Genomic DNA, 22029 nt, shown 5'->3' with positions numbered 1-22029 from the left:
TGTTGTGGCCTCTCCCATTGCGGAGCACAGGCTCCGGACGCACAGGCCTAGCAGCCATGGCTCACGGGCCCAGCCGCTCCGCGGCATGTGGGATCCTCCCGGACCGGGGCACGAACCCGTGTCCCCTGCATCGGCAGGCAGACTCTCAACCACTGCGCCACCAGGGAAGCCCAGCTGTGCTCTTTTAGGATTTAAAAAACATGAGATTATTTCTGTGTTGAATTTTGAGCCATTAAATATTTTAAAGGAATTTAAAAATCTTTTAGTAAAGTGAAGAATTTTTTCTGGAATATGAACATTTACCTATGTAACTTACCTATATGGTGTACCTATGTTGTTCTTAGAACTGATATATTTTTCTATCTGCTTGAGTAAAGTATGATGCATCTACTTGTAGTACTTTTATATAGACTGACTTATGAATACAGGAAAGTCTTCATATCTTGAAAACCTACAAGATAATGCACATCATCCTTACCTGTTAATATTGTTCTAATAAACCAACTCTTTTTATCACAAAAAAAATTTAAGGTACAAACACCTGACTTGGTGACTGTTAATAATAACTAGATGCTTTTTTTTTAATAGCTACTATTATTCCATGGAAGAGATTTCATTGTAATTACTGCTGACTTCTTTAATCATGTCTTGTATCTTTTAATTCCTTCAAAGACATCATCAAAAATCCTAATAGCAGGGCTTCCCTGGTGGTGCAGTGGTTGAGAGTCCGCCTGCCAATGCAGGGGATACGGGTTCGTGCCCCTGTCCGGGAAGATCCCACATGCCGCGGAGCGGCTGGGCCCGTGAGCCATGGCCGCTGAGCCTGCGCATCCGGAGCCTGTGCTCCGCAACGGGAGAGGCCACAGCAGTGAGAGACCCGCGTACCGCAAAAAAAAAAAAAAAAATCAATCCTAATAGCAAAAATGTCTTATAAACATTGAAAGGTAAAAAGCTAGTGTGTGTGCCATTGTTTTTTATTGTTGTTTTTGCCAAAACCAATCTGAAAATTATGGTGGACATTGTTATAAGTACACTGTCAAGATGTATATATGATTGGGACTAATTACCACATAAATACTTGGGCTTCTATTGCCTTAATACTCTCTAAACTGGGTATTTTGAAGCTGAAGCTTTTTAAGTTTACAGTATAGTGTCTGTCTGTTGGGTAGTACACTCACTATAGTACCTCTTTAAGTGCAGTGCAGACATGTCTGCTAGAGCATTTGACTAGTATAGATTTGTATTGCTTTTGGTATTCATGCCTGTGTTTATGCTGGCAAGCGCTGGCTTTTCTAAATGCAAAAGGCAAATGCAAAGAGTCCAAATTTTTGTCTAGAATATGAGGAAAGCAATGAAGTAACAGTCGTAATCCTAAAATATATATTGTTGCATGTTCGTCTCTAATACTACCTTATTATTAAGAACTTATACATACTTGTCTTCCACTGCAGTACAAGGAAGTAAAACTTCCGTCCTTAGAACATGGAGAAAGTGCTTATCTCAGTGTATTCTGTATCATTTTGCTCTTCTTGCCATGTTTTGCCCAGGATTAATCAGAGTCACTATATGTCAGAAATCAACTTCTGTTTTACTTTACGTATTCTGTCCAATTAACGCAAAATGTACAGAATCTATTCTGTGCTCATTTTTCAAACACCTAATATTTTATTATGATTATGAAAGACTCAGAAAGTTAAAAATAGTATTCAGCTGCCTACCTTTACTGTATAATCTGACAGCCTCTCATGTGTTTAGAAATTGCCTTAAAAAGTTCTACTTTATCATATGATGTTTGTGTCACATGAGAATTTCTAATGTAGGCAGTGAAATGTAAATAATCACCAAGGAAACAAGATCCTTAAATAACCGAAATTGTCTTCATTGTCCAACTTACTTAAAAAGAAAACGTTCATTGTAAATATATTAATGTGTAACTAGGCCAGTCTCGTTCTCCTCTGCTATTTGCCAGTCTCACAGTTAAGGATAGCTATTTACAGGTTTGACCACCCTGTCTACAAGCATTTGTGCTTACCCAATCTTATTTGCACTAGAATTTTTATGACAAGAGTGTTCTTGGATGAGTGCTTTTATATGTCTTCCAGGATTTTTTTGCTTGAACTAAACTAAGAATAGGGGAAGTATGGTTTAAGACATTTTTTTATTTTGTGTCTTATCTTCCAAAGTGTTAAAATAGCCTGAAAAATGTTTGAAAAAGTTTTGCGTTTTGGATTATAACTTTTCTCTTACCCAAAAGACTCTGTTGCCATCTTACTTTGTCAAGCATTTTAACATTTAATCTAGTGGTTTTTTAAAAAACATCAAACCATAAAGCACAAAAGAAAATTCTAGGATAAGTTTATGACATACTTGTATGACATACTAAAGTGTTCTTTAAAAGCACATAATAAATTCATGATATTGAACCCACAAAATCATCTAGATGCTTATCTATGATTTCAGATACAGATATTGGGTATTTGGATACAGATGGGTACTATTTTTAAACCAAATATTTATAGAATTTATCTTGTAAAATAAATAATTTTATTTCTAGAGTCACTAATTTTTTAACATCTGGCTGAATAAAACATATATAGAAGGCACTCAAATGTGATTTTACATTGTTAAGCTTAACACAGTCTGAGCATTGTCTTTTATCTTTTATTTTGATTTTGAAGGGAGAGAATCTAACTGGCTCAGCCTATCTGACACAGGATATCAGCCTGTTTCAGATGTCTACCTTCACTCATCCCCTCCCTCCTATCCTGTCAGTCCTGATCGTGGCAGGATCACCTGATACAAACATGACAGCCTAGGCTCACCCTTTCATCAGGGTCAGTAGTTGAGCTCCTTTCAAACAAGAAGGTGGGAGGTGGGCAGGCAGTGCAGACATGTCTGCTAGAGCATTTGACTAGTATAGATTTGTATTGCTTTTGGTATTCAAAAAGCACTAGAAAGGAAAAATGTTCATGGTTGATACTGGCTGTTTGATAAACACAGAAAGTCTCTCTGCCAGTTGATTCAGACTAGCAGATGTAGATATATTTGCTGAGAATAATTGAGTTGTTAGGTTCAGAGTTTCTGAAAAATCAATTATTTTTATTTTAAGGTATGTCCTTATTGAAGATTAAAGTGCTGTCGGAGTAATTATATGCTGAGTACAAAGTCATTTCTGTTCATGAAAACTGCAGTTGATATTTTGAGTATTGAGTAATTATAAATGTTTGAAAAACTAGTGCTGTTGAAATTCAAGGGTGATCTCCTTATGATCATAAATTCTCTGTTCATTCTAGAAGACTCTAATTAAACAGTATACACTGGGATGATAATATTTATTCTACCTCTCATTTCATTTTTCAGAACTTTTTATGTCCTTTCCCCCATTATTAATGCCAGATGCCTTCTTTAAAGAAGAAAGGATGAAGCAACAGCTGACTAGAAATTTAAGACACATGTTCAACTTCCACCATCATTCTTGAGAGTAGGAGCCTCAAATTTGCCCTCTCTCCATTAATGAGGGAAAAAGAAAGACAGAGAAACAAGAGAAGTAGTATTCTAAAGGTGAACCTACAAACTGGGGCAACTGAGAAACTGTCATGTCAATAAATAATTATAATTTTCCCCCTTCTACAGGAATGACAGATGAGTCTTTTTTGGGGGTTGGGGGAATATTCGTTGCTTGTGACATAACTTTTTAAAACTCTACGACTTTTCCATTTTGTAAAGAACACATCTAAAGTGGAAGTTTAGGGGAAAATGCTTCTATTGAACACAAACATCTCTTCATGGTCGTTATCAGTGATTGTTAGGGAAGAGATGAGATACTGCCTACATGTCCTATAAACTAATCTTTACATTCACTCCCCTTCTAACCTTTCTCCACATTGTTGCCAAAGTGCAAATGTGATCTGTTACTTCTCTGCTTAAAATACTTTCTGATTTTCATTGCTCTAGGATAAAGACCAATATTAACAACATGATCTGCAAGGCCCTGTATGATCTGGCCTCTGCATCCATTTCCAGGCTCATCTTATCTCATGCTGTCTTTGTTCTCTACACCAGTACTGGCCTTCCTTCCTTTCTCCTGATTGGTCATGTTCCTCCCCAATATATGCCTGACATTTCTGTCTGAAAATGTTTGTCCTTTCCACCACCCTATACCACCTCCATTCCATCCTGTTGCCTAATTAACTTTTATTAATTATTCATATTTTACCTCGGCCATCACTTAGTTCCTTAGTGGAAACCTTCCCTGTCCTCCCCAAATTGATATATCCTATCAAAGCATCATATACATCTCTTTCAGAGCAGTTTTCGCAGTTTTTATTTTATGCTTTTTTGAGAAGTTATTTGATTAATAATAATATTTCAGAATCTTCCTCTACAGACTCTATATGAAGAATCATCTTTTTAATTTCACTTTTTAAAATTGTACTTTTTAATTACTTTTGAAGGAATATTTTTTCTTTAAGATCTTATGATATTTCTAAATATTTTAAGCTTAAGCTTTTAATTCCAAAATTACAAGTAATAGTCAATGAAATCATTAAAACCCTTCTAAAGTACAAATATAGTAAAACATCACCCCCTTTAGAGAACATAAAATTGGAAAGAATGGAAATAGCTAAGTTTACTTGAGAAATAAACCAACAACAGAAATGTTTCCAGCCAGTGCTAATGACCTCTAACAATTCTAAATAGAGTCCCATTTAACAGTTGCTTGCCCAGAGTAGATACGCTTTTGCATTATCAAGTTACATCTGAGAATATCCATTTGGCTATATTTCAGATCTTTAAAATAATCATAATAATAGTAAGGAACTGAAAACCATGAATATTGTACAAGCTGTGTGACTGCCATTTATTTGTTGCATTCTGATCACTTTCACAATACTTCATTTAATCAGGAAAGTTCTCTTTATATCTTTGGCGAGTCTTCTTCCTTTCACTTGTTCATTGCATTTTCACATTTAACATTTTTTTCTGCAGAGGTGCCTTACGTTGTTTAAATAAAATACTCGTGAGCATGGAAGATGTTTAGAACTGTCAAATGTTCAGGAAAAAAAAAAGTAAAACTGATGAATAACTGAAGTAGTAATTAGTAAAAGTTTATTGTGCATACACCAAAAGACAGTTTGCAAACCAGGAGTGGTGGAATCAAAACATGGAGTGAGGCTCAGACGTATATTGTTAAAAAGCAGCAGTGACTATTTTTCAGCAATTGGTTACAATATTAGAATTTTCTTAAATGAAAGGGAATTGGTTAGTGTTCATCTCATATCAATTTAGGGGAACAATTTAAGTTTCACTTATGATTTTCAGAGACATAAACAAGTGACCCAGGTCAAGGTAGCCTCACTTGTCTTGCAAAATAAGCTAAATCTTCACTTGTATGATTAAACTGGTTTCGTCTGCTCGGAATTTTCAAGTCTGGTCTCCATTTGTGTTTGATTTTAATGGTACTGTCTTCTGAGAATCAATTACCTCTGTGAGCTTCTGTCACACATTCAAGTCTGCACACAAATAAATGTTTTCCTTAACTTTTTTTCTCAGTTTTATTCGGGGTCACATTTCAGGCAGCATCAACATTCCATTCAGCACTGCGTTTACTGCGGAAGGGGAGCTTACCCAAGGACCTTACACTGCCATGCTCCAGAGCTTCAAAGGGAAGGTCATTGTCATCGTGGGGAATGTGGCAAAGCACACAGCAGAGGTAAGTGTATGCAGAAATGTCATATGACAGCATGATGAGCTTTTTACCTGCCCGCTGCAACAGATTGTCTAAAAGTGTTTCTTCAGAAGCGGGTTGCATATCAAATGAGCTTTGAAGATCTGTCTATAGTCTTACATAAAAGAGATTGTCTACCTTTTCCCAGTAAAAGAATTCAAGCTTTTTTCCTCATTGTGCAGCATCAGGGTCAATATTAAGCTTAGGAAACTTCAAATGATAGCCTAAGGTGTTTTGTTTTAGTTTTGGTGTTTTTGTTTTTATCTACTTCCTGAAATTACAAGAAGTAGCTTCAATTCCTTCCATTGTAGAAAAACACTGGGGCTTGATTAGAGGTTGTGAAAGCTGACCATGATAGAATTTGTTGTATTTGGGGGTTTTGTTTACTATAGCCTCAAAGCTTTATGATGATAGAGAATTCAGGAAGGATATCAACTTTCAAATATGAGGACTATGAAACAATAAAATGACCAGGCTCTCTTCTGGCTATGTTCTTAAACATTTTGAAAAATAAAACAAAGAGTAGCTTTTGGAGGTCAAAAACATAACCTTTATTTTTTATAAAAGGCAAGTTAGAAAATAGGGAGTATGAGAACCAAAGGGGCTTGTTTACAAATCCCCCTGTCAAACTTATCAAAATGTACACTTTGAATATGCATGTTGTTATATGTCGATCATAGCTCAGTAAAGCTGTTTTAAAAAAACATATCTAGATGTAGGCAACATTAATAAACCAGAACAGGCCCTTTTTCTAAAAGGACGGAAGAATCTGCCCCTGGCAAAGTAACAGAGATAGTTTCCTCCCTGCAGATAACTTATGCAAATAAACTGAGTAATCCAGAATGGTGATCAATGGAAATATAGTCAAGTAAGAAGTTTAAGACTTTTGGTCCTAGACCATTTTAAGCATCCAATAATCCTTGTCTCAGAAGTACAGAGCTAATGGTAGTATTGGCTTTTGTTTGTTTGTTTGGTTTTGGTTTTGGTGGGGGGTTTTTTTTGCAGTAAACGGGCCTCTCACTGTTGTGGCCTCTCGCGTTGCAGAGCATGCTCCGGACACGCAGGCTCAGCGGCCAAGGCTTACAGGCCCAGCCACTCCATGGCATGTGGGATCTTCCCGGACCGGGGCACAAACCCATGTCCCCTGCATCAGCAGGCAGACTCTCAACCACTGTGCCACCAGGGAAGCCCGGTAGTATTGGCTTTTGACACTAAATTAAAGCCATCCTTGATGAAGAAGCTTAATTGACCAAACTAAAGAATATCTGAGTGGATATTAGCTATAAATCTTAAATCACTCCCCTTCTTTTACATAACTGTATCTAGTGTCTGACAGGGAATAATCTAAATATACCTGTTTCAGAGAAAGTCAATATAGTAAATGACTAATATGCAATTTTAATAAGTAAATGAGGACATTTTAGAACTAAAGCCATGGTATCTGAATTATTTTGATGTAAGTTTATTATCATTATTATTATTTTACTACCACCACAGTACTGCTGCTGCTACATTAATCTGTATTGTCATATCGTTCCAATGAAAAATATCCATTTTCAATTACAATGCATGTCAATACATTCAACCCATAGAAATACTGTTGAGAATCACATATTTCTGGATTCCCCATAATATATAGCCTTAGGAAGAAATCTTTACAGTGATAATAATCCCAATTATTGACTGGTGTTTGTGTGCTAAGCACCGTGATAAGTACTTTCATATGTAATCTCTTTTTATTCTTCATAACAATTCTATGAGGGAGGCATAATTTATTCATATTTTATGTATGAGAAAAACTGAGACTCAGAGTTTATCTAATTTGTTTATGTCAGAGCCAGGACTGCAACATGAGTCTATATGACTCTAAGCCATACCCTTAACTCAGTGAGCAAGTAAGGCTTTTGAGTCTGAATGCTGCCGTTTGTCCTGTTTTTTAAAAATAGACTTGTTCTGATTTTTCACAGATCACAATAGTTCCTCCCAGGGTATGAACCCAAGACCTGAAATAAACATTTATGCTCTAAGTGCTAACAAGCTTAAGCCTCTACTTTCATAAAGCATTCACCATTTGGAAGATGTATCTAATAAGTGGACCTGTATAACTGAATCTTCTTAAATATGTCAAATGTTTCCAAACATCCCACTCATTGTATTAATCTCCAGATTTATGTTTATTCTGATTTTACTTTATCATAAAGGTCAAAACACATATACAAATAAAAGGATAACTCATTTCTTCCATTAAATAACAAATTATAAACCATTTGTCATGTTGTGAAATGCTAGTCTATCACAGTGTGAATAAATTTAAAAGTTCAACATATGAAGGAAATCTGGAAGCAAGACTATTTAGATGAAGTAATAACAGTATTTGAAAGTAATGGTAATAAGTAAAGACCCATCACATTCTGAATAAATTAGCCAATGTCTTGCTTGTCAGAAACCAGATGCTATCATGAACAGTTCCTTCTTCCTCAAACTCTCCATGATTATTCATGCTTGTAGACAAGTGACTGAACAAATTGTATGCTCAGTTATTAATGCTTCAATCCAACATCAGGAAGTAATTTTTGAGAAACAGTTTTTTTTTTTTTTGAGGTACGCGGGCCTCTCACTGTTGCGGCCTCTCCCGTTGCGGAGCACAGGCTCCGGACGCGCAGGCCCAGCGGCCCTGGCTCACAGGCCCAGCCGCCTTGCGGCACGTGGGATCCCCCCGGACCGGGGCACGAACCCATGTGCCCTGCATCGGCAGGCGGACTCTCGACCACTGCGCCACCAGGGAAGCCCCGAGAAACAGTTTTAAATATTTGTATAGAGACATGTCAACTGAAAAAAATGTACAGTCTAAAATTTGAGAATTATGTTTTATTCAGTGGACTTACTGAGGACTTAAGCTGGGGATACAGCCTCTCGGATAGCTCTAAGGGACTGTTACAAAGAGATAAGGGAGGAGCCAGGGTATATAGGACTTTTTGCTAAGAAAAAAAAAAAAATGTAGTTGAACATCAAAAGATTATTGCTAATCACAAAAACAGACATCTCAAGTTAATGATTTTAGTGCTTTTCTGTGTATGGGAAGATGCAAGAGTCTGGGCTTATTGACATTATTCCTTTGATATGCATCTTAACTGCCTTGGGCCACTATTCTGTTTTTCTCCATCCTGAATTCCCCTCAGGGTGCATCATCAAAGGCTGCTGCAGTGGCTAATGGCTTTATGGCTGCAACATCCTTTGTTTACTGAAATGGCTGGTGACATTCTTTATCCACATTTTTTTAATATAAATTTTATTTATTTATTTTTGGCTGTGTTGGGTCTCCCTTGCTGTGGGTGGGCTTTCTCTAGTTGCGGCAAGGGGGGGCTACTCTTCGTTAGGGTGCGCTGGCTTCTCACTGCAGTGGCTTCTCTTGTTGCAGAGCACAGGCTCTAGGCACTCGGGCTTCAATAGTTGTGGCCCGGTGGCTCAGTAGTTGTGGCTTGTGGGTTCTAGAGCACAGGCTCAGTAGTTGTGGTGCACGGGCATGTGGGATCCGCAGCATGTGGGATCTTCCTGGACCAGGGATTGAACCCGTGTCCCCTGCACTGGCAGGCAGATTCTTAACCACTGCACCACCAGGAAAGTCCCACAGATGTACTTTTAATAATTTTTCTCATCATGGGGCTAAAGAGAACTTTAGATATTCATTTGCTTATATTGTTCCATCATCTTTTTGTCTGCTGTACAGATCTGTATGACTTTACTAATGCTTCTTCCCCTCCTCACCCTCCCTTTAAGTTGGAAGCATCTAACTTAAAGCATATTTACTGAATTCTACTGTGTGTCCATGGTTGTACTGGATATCTTCCATTTGCCCCACCTCCCATCATAGATCCATTCTCCACACTTCTTCACCCTGCTCTCTGCCCCAGATGGCTGACCTTCATGTCTTCTGGCTTCCAGTTGTTGAGCTTATGGGGAGCTCTGACAAGTTATGGGAAGGAGGGAGGTCAGGATATTTATCCCCCTGGATCCTTCCCTCAAATTTTCTCGGTTTTGCTGTGTTCCTCTACTAAAGGTTAACACTGCTCTCCAGTAAGCCTTCTCTACACCACTGTCTTTCCAGCCCCCGGTCCCTTTAGCTCTAGGGGTGGCAACAGCTCTGCTTTTTGGTAGTGCAGGTTTAGTACACCATCCCTTATGGTTCTCTTACATCCCACCCATACCCTTGTAATTAATCTCATTGTAAGTAAAACCCCCTCAATTTATCCTCAGGGCTTGTTGGAACCCTGACTGTTGCAAGGATACTATTTAAATGTATGATTTTTTAGTCAGACTACATTATCTGCTCTGTTCTGTTTCTTACTAGCTGTTAATTTGTGCAAATTGCTTAACTTCTCCAAGTCACCACTGATTCCTTTATAAGATGGGGAAAATAATACTTACCTCATGGCATTGATGTGAAGATTTCAGATTAGGCAATAAGGTTCAGAACAAAGCCTGATGGTTATAGGCACTCAGTTGATTTCACCTATTAATTTTATTTTCCAGCACTATAATTTGCATATATGTGAATTTAATAAGTACTGCTTTATGTATGATGATAGTATAAAAGTTCTAGAGTTTGGGAGTAACATCAGCAAAATGGCAGAGTGGGCAGCTCTAATCTCCCATTCCTCCACAGAAACACTGAAAACAAGTAGAATCTGTACTTTGTTGAATAGAAGTGGCAAAAGCAGGCATCCTTGTCTTCTTTCTGACCTTAGGGGAAAAGCTTTCAATCTTTCACTGTTGAATATGATGTTAGTTGGATTTTTTTCATATATAGCTTTTGCCACATTAAGGAAATTCTCTTCTACTTCTAGTTCATTGAGTGTTTTTATCATGGAATGGTGTTGAGTTTTATTAAATGTTTTTTCTGCATCAATGGAGGTGATTATAATTATGATTTTCCCTCCCTTCTATGAATGCAGTATATTATGTTGATTGATTTTCTCAAATGTTTAACTATCCTTGCATTCCTAGTGTAAATTCCATTTAGTCATGGTGCATAATCCTTTCAATAGGCTCCTGAATTCAGTTTGCTAGTATTTTGTTGAAGTTTTTACATCACTATTCATCAGTGGTATTTGTAGTTTTCTTTTCTTGCAGTGTCTTGGTCTGGCTTTGGTAGAAGAGTAATGCTGATTTGTAGCATGAGTTAAGAAGTGTTCTCTCCTCTTCAGTTTGTTGGAAGGGTTTGAGAAGAATTGGTGTTAGTTCTAGCCAGAGCAATTAGGCAAGAAAAAAAAATAAAAGGTATCAAAATTGAACATGTCTTAGTTTCCTAGGGCTGCCATTAAAAATAACACAAACTGGGTGGCTTAATGCAACATGGATCTAGATGCTAGAAGTCTGAAATCAAGGTGTCAGCCATGCTCCTTCTGAGGCTCTGGGTGGAATCTTCCTTTGCCTTTTCCAGCTTCTGGTGGTGGCCAGCAATCCTTACCACCCACAAAATGGTAGAAAATATTTGTAAATTATATATCTAATAAGGATTATTATCAGAATACAAAATCAACACACAAACATTAGTTATATTTCTATTCATTAACAACTCCTATAACTCAACAACAAAAAGACAACCAAATTTTTAAGTGGGCAAATATTTAGACATTTTAGACATTTCTCTGAAGAAGGTATACAAATGTCCAATAAGCACATGAAAAATACCTGACATCATTAGTCATTAGGGAAACACAGATCAAAGCCACAGTGAGCTACCACTTCACACCCAAGTGTTGGCAAGAATGTGGAGCAATTGGAACCCTGGTGCGTGACTAGGAGGATGTAAAGTGATGCAGCTTATGTAGGAAACAGTTTAATAGTTTAGCTATTCCTTCAAAATGTAAACATAGAATTACCATATTACCAACAATTCCACTCCTAGGTAAATACCCAAAAGAATTGAAAACATGGGCTCAAACAGAGACTTGTATGCCAGTGTTCATAGCAGCATTATTTACAATGGCCAAAGGTGGAAACAACCCAAGTGTCCCTCAACAGATGAATGAACAAAATGTGGTATATACATATAATGTAATATTTTTCAGCCATAAAAAAGGAGTGAAGTTCTGATACAAGCTACAACATGGATGAACCTTGAAAACAGTTTAAATAAGCCAAACACAAAAGGACAAATATTCTATGATTCCCCTTGTATAAAATATCTAAAATAGGCAAATTCATGGAGACAGAAAGTAAATTAGTGCTTTTAGGGGCTGGCTAGGGGATGGGAGAATGGGAATTTTTGCTTAATGGGTACAGAGTTTCTGTTTGGAATGATAAAGAAATTTGGAAATGACCAGTGGTAATGGTTATATAACATTGTGAATATACTTAATGCCACTGAATTGTACACCTAAAAATGGTTTAAATGGAAAATTTCATGTTAATAAATTTTTATATCGACTTTTTTTAAGTTCTAGGGTTTGATGTCTTCAGGATACCCCACTGTCCCTAATTCATCTAAGCCCTACAATTTTTAGTCAAACAGTAGTGGAGGATCTTTCATGAGAGCTGTTCTGATCAGGTCTCATCTTTTTCCTCTGTGGGTATTAAAAACAAAAACAAAAACAAAACAGTGATTTCCAAGCAAGTAGCAGCTTTTCTTCTAAGCTGAAATCAGTGCACTGCAACTGGCACAGTCCTATTTTGAAAAGATTAAGAAAGCCATAGTTGAATACTGTGAGAAGAAAGCAGAGATGCCAATTCTAGTCGGTATGGTTACAGATTATCTTTACAAATTTTTATGATTTTTATGTCAAACCCATATTTGGACTTGGGAATTTTCTGTTTGCAAAATGGTAGGCACTGATTGTAATTTTTCTAGTTTTACATCTTCTCTTAAAACCTAGTAATAAAGTTAGACTGAAAATTCAACAAATGAAAATATTAAATGAAATCAAGTATAGTTCAATAAAAGGAAAAGCTCTCAATATTAGATTTACAAGTAGCAAAATATTGAACAACTCGAGAATAAATGAACCACTTGTCTAGAATATGATAGTATTAAAAGCACTCATTTGACATACAAATTAGGTCTAGAGTATTTTTGTAATACAAATATGAAGGAAGTACTCTCCAATGACCAGATGTATTGAATGTATTATCTAAAATCACATAGAAGACAGAACAAATCTGAGAAATACTGCTTATTCATGTACCTGAAAAACTATATATAATCGGAAGATATACTCTACTCTTTTAATTAGGTATTCATTAACTATTTTTCCTGTAATTACAACTGATTAGCAACTTTTTGCTATGAGATGCCTTCTTTACAATTACCACTTCATAAGGCTTTTGTTTTGGGCCTAGCTCCCACATTAAATACATCAAAAACTTTTAGAATCTGCCATTTCTTATCTGGATAAAACATTGCTCCCCGCCAGAATAGGGTAAAAAAAGGAGGACTACAAAGATTTTAGTTTAATTAGGATTCCATGTAGAGGCTTCTTCATACCAGACTTAAGTCCTACTAAATCTCACTTGTCAGTTAATCTTTAATTCACCTTACCCTTCAGGTTAAATAAAGCAGTGAGGCATTATATAATCAAGCATATCCAGATATATTGTGAACAAAGTTATGTCAGCATCAAGGAAATTTAGAGAGTCTCGAGTGGAGTCCCTAGTCTCTGAAATGTATACTATTGTTCCAAGGGTGGATCAGATTTTGTGCTGATCCTTGCTGCTGTATAGTCAAGTTTAGTTTGACAAGCCAAACAAATACAGATTGCATCTGTTGCTAGGGTTTATGGGAGTAGGAAGACCTCTGCATCAAAACAAGGATAAAGTCAATTCAGGCTTTGTGTCACATTTAAATGAAAAACATGGCAAGGTCTCACTCTTGTCTTCTTGCAGAGATAATCATCTTTTTTGAAACTCACACGAGAAACTGCATCTTCAATTGCTAAACTAGAATTAGATTCCCTGGGCATACAAGGGAAACTTGCTGAATTAATCTCAGAGAGCAAGTGTATAAATCTAAGAATTAAGGTTATAACTATTCAGATCAATAGGGAGAGGCAGAGGTAGTCTACCATCCATATAATGGATTAAATGAACCCAGAGGACAGTTCATTGTTATATCCTTGAGCAGATTACTCAGATTTAAAGGAAATTTTGATCTTTAGCATTAATCAAATATTATTTATGGGTAAACGTATGATTTGTTTTGATACTGCTAGCAACCGTTACTCACACTGTCCTACTACCAACCTAAGATCAAAGTTACATATATCTCGGCTTGACAAAACATGATAGTGAATCCACCTCTTTCCTAGAAGTAAATTATATTTAGCAAGAATGATGATTTAGCACAACAGCATGCTTTAAAGTGTTACTGGGTTATACTATTTTCTCCGCTGTAGGAAAGTAATGTAGTAGGATCCAACTCTTGAGCTAGTGATGGGTCTCAGACAGGAAAATGACCAACAGCATTCACCAGAGCAAAATGAAACTCCAAATGGTGTTTACTTTCAGTGAGTCCTTTCAGCAGTACATCATAATGCTATCTTAGTCACTGAAACACATGAGACTTTAAAAATAATTACTCTCTATCTAGATTATATTTAGTGGTTATGAGACCACAAGCATTTCATCACTGATAGTATATCGCATCAAAAGATTATCTAAGAAAGAAATTGAAGGAATCTTTGCATTTCACTTTGACTTGTCAACAACCCTTTGGAAAATATTAGGAACAGCTCATCTTACTCTTAAAATGTTATATTCTTGGCATGAAATCAGTGCTTTTCTTTTGTCATTGGAAGAAATCTGAGAACATAAGAGCCAGTTGCAGTAATAAGCCATGCGTGTTATTATTCTTTTCTTTAAAACAAAACAAAGAAGAACTGAAAAAATAAAACAAAAGAGCAGAACATAAATACTTCTGAATAACATTTGAGTCAGAAGCCTACACAAGAGATGATATTTGTGGCAATTCTGTGACTAAACATTGTGAGTAGCTGATGCTTTCTACCCTTGGCATGTAAGGATTAAATTTAAAATATGACGTCTGTTTTCAAATGAAAATAATCAGGTTTATAATAAGCAAGGCATAACATTGCAGCTATTTTAAAAAATAAGATAATACTCCATTTGTGTTCATTTACATTTCCCTGGAGGCCAAGGTTATTTGGCTTTGGATGTTAGGTTGGAAGTTAATTTGTACTGCGGTAAGAGAAGGCTTCCACACTCTAGTCCCGCCTCATTACTTCCTGGATCCCTTAACCAAGCTAAACCAAGTTTTGTGATACTGTGATGATCACTTGTAGCTCTTACCTTTTGCCAGTCCCTTTTTCTCCCTCTAGCTGTCTTCTTCCTCCTTTTGCTCAAGCTTTTCCCCTAGCTTTTGGCCTCAGGCATCTGAGGTTATCCTACGCCAGGTGTGTGCTCAAAGGGGACCAAATGACTCTGAAAACACTTTAAACCAATTCAGCACGTGTGTTATCCCTATAGTAAATTTCTCTAGCTCCAGATAGTATCTGCCTAGTTTGTCAGATTAATATAATACTTTTAGCTACTTTGTGTGAGATCATCTACCTGTCAGAAAACATTAGTCCTCTTTATAGTTGTATCTTAAGCATTTTGATAAAGAATAGGAAGTGAATCTCCTTTATAAGTTCCAAATATGCAAAGAATTCTTTCTTGGTCTTGTTATACCTGTAAGTACTGGGTATGGTTAAACTTGGCTTTTTTCCTGACTTTTTCCTTGCCTTCTTGTCAGCAAATGTTTTGGTCTGTGGTTTTATATCAGATTATAAGGAAACATTTTAGATATTAATGCAACTTGAACACAGTAGACATCATATGAGGCTTAAAAGTAACAGTGAAAACTCTCCTATATAACTCTACATTTGTTAAGTGATGGAGGATAACTTACTTTAAAAGGTCCATGACCTAAAACCTGTCCTGTAGATTCCCTATTCTCATAACCTTTCAAAAGTTGTGTGAATTAAAAAGCAGTGTAGGAGTTGTGGTAAAGGGAGCCTTAAAACACCTAATCCAGGCTTTGGTTTTTTAACCTGTTTATTGGTTGTATTTTATGTATAAGCAATTTTTTTAAAGGCAGAGGGAGCTCATTTCCAATTTTCAGGAAAAACTGCCAAGACATCATCTGAATCTTGTGAGCTCTGGCACCTATATTCATGAACTGTCACAGGATAAAAGTTATTTGTCTTAATACGTGTTATTCTGTATACCTATCCTGCCCTCCACAGCCCACCATTTAATTCATTACTCCTTACCACAGGAATGTTTGTGACTGAATAAGAAACTAACCATAGTAACTCTCCCTCTTGACCTACAAAGTTTGGGACTTGGCTGTGATCCATCACAGCCCTAACTGTTTTGAATCTGAATTTTTATTATATACATCCTTTTTAGAGCACAGTATACTGTGTGTAATTTGACCAGTGGCTTGGACACAGTTCTCAATTGTCTAATGTAAACAGAAGTGGATAAATGATTGTTGCTGAAATTCTGGTCGCAAATATCGCAGATCATAGGAAAATGTACCACAAGGCTCATTAGAGCTCCTGATACATGATACTATTAGATGATGGCATTTTATCAGAAGAGGCTTATCCTCTAATATTGATCTTGGGTGGCCTCGGCCTGCAGCGGCTTGAAGCAGGGTTTCGGTTCCCAGCCAGTGATTGAGGTCAGGTCACGGCAGTGAGCGCACCGAATCCTAGCCACAGTGGTCAGTGACAGGGCCCTGGCCCTACGGCTTTGCAGAAAAAGAATTCCCACAAAGATGGAAAGTAGTGAAACAAGTAAAATATTTATTAGGAAAAGAAGAAGTACAGTACATGTGGATAGACACACGGGCGGGCTCAGAGAGAGAGTCACACCCTCGTGGCAGTTTGAATCACTTTTATGTGGGTTTCCTTTGGCCAATTATTTGATTTGCCTGGTTCAAAGTCCATATTTGGTATATCTCAGGATTTTCCCATGTGTGCCTGCACATCTCTTAGCTAAGATGGATTCTACCAAAGAGGCCTATGGGTAGATTTGGCCACTTGACATCACTCCCCTTTTGACCTCCAAGGAGGCTTTCTGCGCATGTATAGTTGGGGAAGCCTCCTGACTTCGAGAATGAAGAATTTATGGTCTCGTTATTTGCTATCTGGGCAGGGCCCAGCCTTCTCTCTCAATTGTCCTGTTATTCCCATCTCGGAGCATCTGTCCACAGGGAACGAACTCAAACCGTTTGCCCTGAGGGCCCATCTACCTCCTGCCTCAATATGAGCCAGTATGTTTTTATGTCATAAAAACAAACTTTTATGTCCTAGCTAAAATGTTTTCTCCTATTTCTTTAATGTCAACTTTTCAGAAAACATCCACATAGCCATTCTTAAGAGAACTTATTTGAAAGTATAAGCTATTGTTAAACACTAAACTCTATATCTACAGAAATATCCCAGTTTGCCATATGCATAAATACTAGGTCACTATCAGCTATCATAAATTTTAAAATTAAATGAATTAGCATAAAGGAAAATGTTTAATAGAGTTCATCACGAATTTTAGAAGATCGTTGAATTAATTAAAATTATATGTAAAGTGTTGTACATATGTGCTATATATATATTTTTAGAGAATAGGTTCATAAGCTTTCTTCTGATTGCCAAAAGTATATAGGACTCAGTAAACTGTAAGAGTCACAAGTATAAATTACTGCTCCAACGTAAAGAGTTCACCATTAATACTGTAAAGCATTAGTTAAAGAGTTCGCCATAAAGAGTTCACCATTAACACTGAAAAGCCCTACCTTACATACCATTTGGGGACAACTCTGCTTTTTTAAGTTTGTATCTATACAATTTCAGGGTGTTGTAAATGGCTCTCCTATTAAAGGGTCAATTGGGGAAAGGAAAGAGGAGGAAAGGAGGAAACTAGCTTTATAGTATTTACTATGAATCAAGCACTTACAGATATAATATCTAATTTAAAACTCTCAACAACCCTTTAAGTGTACTATTCAAGTGTGTTGTTTCAGATTTAACAGGTGAAGAAACTAATACCAAAAAGGCTAAGTGACTTACCCAAGATCCCACGGCTAACCAGTGGTAGAACCCTGATTCAAACTCTGTATTGTCTAACTACAAAGTTCCCACACTTTCATCCATACCACCCAGGCTGTTTGATTGAAATAGTGGATTTTCTCACCTTCTTGACTGGTGGAAAAAACTTTATGGAAAATTATTGTTTGTCTTTGCTGTTAAGTAGGTCTGAAATTCTCTCATCTCCACTTCCCAACTGTCTTCACTCAGATCACCAGTATCTCGTGCCTGACCTCCTGCAACTTCCCACTGTCCTTGCCTGCAGCCTCCTTCCCCCAGTTCTACCCTACAACCAGTGAGGTTTTTGAAATGTCAGTCTGGTCATTGTCAGAATGCTTCTATGACTTCCCATTGCCTTCAGAATAAAATACAAACCTTCACCATGGTTTTTGAGGCCCTTCATGATCTGGACTCTGCTTTGTTTTCCAAGCTCACCCTCACTGCTCTTAGATTCCAGCCATAATTAACTACTTGTAGTTCCTTAAATGCTGTCTCTTTGTATTTGTCTCTATTTGAAGCATTCTTCTCATTTCTGTTCACCTGGGTAATTCCCATTTATCTTGAAAAGCTGTTTATATAGCATTTCTTCATGGAACTCATTCTTAACTCCTCAAGTTTGGGACTAAGTACCCTTCCCAAGTGCTCATAGAAAATCTTTTACTTACTCTTATAGTGGCATTGGGACCGCTATCATATACAAAGTCTCTGTGTGCATTAGATAAAAACCCATCCTTCGTTTAGGGATACACAGCACCATGTAAGGGCGCAAAACTTGGAAAGGAGAGGATGGGGCTACATTTCACGCTCCACTTACCTCTTTTCTGGGTTCTCTCATATAAGGCACAATTTGTACAACCTTAAATGATGGCTCTGTGTAGCATTTATCAAATGGCATTGTAATCGCCTATCCACTTACCTGCATCTCCTACTAAACTCCAAGCTCACTGAGGACAGGGATTATATTGTATTCATTGTACCCACAGCCCCTAGCATTGTGCCTTTCAAGTAACAAGCATTCAATAAATATTTGATGGTTGAATTAATGACTAAGTTAAGAATGAACACCTGAAAAATAATCGTTTGCAGTAGACAATGCACTTATAGAAATTGGTAAAAAGAAGAAGAAAATAAAAGAAAAAATGCTAATATAGAAATTGGTAAAAAGAAGAAGAAAATAAAAGAAAAAATGCTAATATCAACTACTAGTTTAAGACAAACATTGAGTGCCTACATGATGGAAACTATTATGAGGAAACAGAAATGAGAAAGACAGTCCCTTGCCCTTATAAATCTTGCAATCTAGTTAAGAATACAAGACTGATACAACCGATTAAAATTCAAAGTGGAATGTGTCATGCGCTCTGAGATTTATAGTTAAAGTTTTAGAAAATCAATGAGAAGGAAGCAGTTTCTTCCAGTTAACAGAAGGATTCCTAAAGCTTCACGGAGAAGGTGATAGTAGACCTAGACCTTGTATTATTGGTAGGATTTCAGTAAGAAAAAGTGTTGGGAGGAGGGCCATAGTCAGGAGGCAGCATTCCAGGCAAAGGAAATAACACAGGCTGATTGGAAAGCACAGGGCTTCTCTGAAGAACATTTTAGCTACAGATAAAGCTGGAAAGATAAGGGGAGCTTTTGGTTATAGAGGGCCTTAAATGCTATGCTAGGGAGTTTACATTTTAGGAGTGGGGAGCTATTAAAGGTTTTAAAGAAGGAAAGTGACACTATCAGCTGTATTTTAGAAAGTCATTTGGAAAATTACTTTTAAAGTGTCTCCCATCTCTTTTGCAGTTGATCCCAATGAAATCGAAATTTTAAAACACCAAGAACCAGAGACCAGTTAAAGAATTTCACTCTCCCTATATTCCCAATCTATTTCAGTGCCAGATTCTTTCCAGATTCTACCTTTAGTTGACCTTCTGTCTCAAGCTTGCAATCTCCCACTGTCTAGTTTCTAAGCCCCCAGTGTCAGCAAAGCTCATGCGGCTGCTGGGAGAAGATGACACCTAGGGGTTTGTCTGAGACTGATAGCCAAAGCTCTGCAACTTTCAAAAGGAGACTCAAGAAATGGCCTCACTGCTTTTATTATATGATTCAAGGCATCTGGTAACATCCTGTCACTATCTTCTCTTACCTTTATTTGGGATACTAAAGCACAGCCTTCTTTCTCATTAACCTTTAACTTAAATATAAATAAATATATGTATTTATATAAAGAATAGGCAAGTGTAAGTCTAAATTGAAGAATTTCTTTTGTCGTTCTCAAAATTCGAAGAAACTTTAGACTTAATATTATCAAGATGAAACTTTGAATAAGAGCTTTTAGGTATGTACTACAAATTGTTCTTACTGACTATGGATAAACAAGCTATTCCTCGTAAGGGATCCACAGATCTTGGCTCATCTTGCTTAAGGGCAATAGCCCTAGGAAAGAAAATATCTCTACACAGCAGTTACTGGAGTCTCAGGATTTCCTAAGGGTCTTCCATAATGTTACCATGTAGGCCGCAGAGTGCTAGGTAAAAGGGAAAGGGAAAAACTAAAAATGCAAGAACCACTTAGGAACGAATTCAAGAGTAATTGGGGTCTAAAATGGAGTGGGAGCAGAGGAATGGAAAAAGAGGAAATGGATCCAAGACAAATCACAGAACTAACACAGCTTTGTGTCTAACTGAATAATATAGAGCCAAAGGACTTTTTTTTTTTTTAACTCAAAGATCACCTTAAAGTTTCCAGCTTTGGTTTTGTGGGGAGGTTGCTGATACCTTTAACAGAAATAAGAAAGAAAAATAAAGTAAATTTGGAGAGAATGTAATGAATTTTGGACATACTGTGTTTGAGGTGCTAATGGGACATCAGTATAAAAAATGTCAGTCAAGCATTTAGAAGTTCAGACTGGAATTCAAAGGGGATTTAAAACTAGATGGGTATCTGTAGAATCCTTCCACTTATAAACAGTTAGTATTCTACAATACAGAACAAAAAGATGTAGGGTTTTTCTTAAACGTATGGATACTAAGGGAGGAAGGAGGGGTGGGATGAATTGGGAGATAGGAATTGGCATATATACACTACTATGTATAAAATAGATAACTAGTGAAAACCTACTGCATAGCACAGGGAACTCTACTCAATGCTCTGTGGTGACCTAAATGGGAAGGAAATCCAAAAAAGAGGGGATATATGTATACATATAGCTGATTCACTTTGCTGTACAGCAGAAACTAACACAACATTGTAAAGCAACTATACTCCAGTAAAAATTAATTTTAAAAAATGATGTAGGGTTTTTCTTTACCATAACTAAATTTAAAAACTTATAAATGTATTATTTTAGGAAAGGAAACAAATTCCAGGTGATAACCTGAACAAGAGATTGTCGAAAGACCATTAAAAGATACAACTTACATTTGTTTCAAAAAATTGTAAAAGTCCATTGTCTCCATTACAAAATAGCTTATAAATAAGAAAAATTTGCTTTAGTGCCAGTGATTGGTAGAGGAGATCAACAAAGAAAACAAGAGATCAAAGGAAAATGGAAGAGAAAGGAAAGGAAAATATCATTTGGACATGTGAGGAAAAAAATATCTGTTATTGCGATGTAAACAAAGCAAACAATGGAGCAGAAGTTGCATTGACTTATGCTGACATCATGTGACTTTGGGAAATATTTATTTTCCTTGCCGTTTCTATTTAAAGTGTATACTTTGAAACATTAAAATTATTTTCCTTTCCTTTACTCCTCATGGGATTTTGTTAGAATTATATATAAGACGGTAAAATAGAAGAGACAAAGATGAGAACTTTATAATTGCACATGAAAATATTAACTTCTCTTTTTCTCATATACCCCTTGAGTGGCCCACATACCACTAAAAATTACCGAACTCATTGAGAGAATAGCACTGCAACTTACTAAAAAACAAGGATGGAGGCCAAGAATAGAAAGTGAAACTTTCACTGCGTTATCTTCATATTCTTCATCTACTTCAGTTCCTTAACTGTGGAAATGGACTGAGGACATGGTCTCTGATCTGACTACTCTGTGGCCTTCTATATTAAAATTATCACACAAAGTTTATTATTTCTATATTTATAAACTTCATCATTACTTCTTTGTATAAATGTTTTTTATATTGATAACTTTCAAAGACTTTTTTAAAATGTCTTTTAAATTTTAAACACATTGAGTTAGTGCGCTACAATTATGTA

General features: G+C 36.7%; 1 protein-coding gene across 2 annotated transcripts in view; it reads left to right on the top strand.

Moving 5' to 3' along the window:
- The window catches only part of TBCK (TBC1 domain containing kinase), a 225683-nt gene that overhangs the window by 193709 nt on the left and 9945 nt on the right, over window positions 1-22029 (top strand). For both annotated transcript variants that reach the window (XM_024754047.1, XM_024754046.1), the window contains exon 25: window positions 5554-5713. In XM_024754047.1, the coding sequence (XP_024609815.1) occupies window positions 5554-5713 (160 nt within the window). The remainder of the gene's footprint in view (window positions 1-5553; window positions 5714-22029) is intronic.

The sequence above is a fragment of the Neophocaena asiaeorientalis genome, unplaced genomic scaffold, assembly GCF_003031525.2.
Source record: "Neophocaena asiaeorientalis asiaeorientalis breed wild unplaced genomic scaffold, Neophocaena_asiaeorientalis_V1.1 scaffold189, whole genome shotgun sequence".
NCBI classification, from domain to species: Eukaryota; Metazoa; Chordata; class Mammalia; order Artiodactyla; family Phocoenidae; genus Neophocaena; species Neophocaena asiaeorientalis.
The sequence above is the reverse complement of the archived record's forward strand: the minus strand, read 5'-3'. Positions and strand labels throughout refer to the sequence as shown.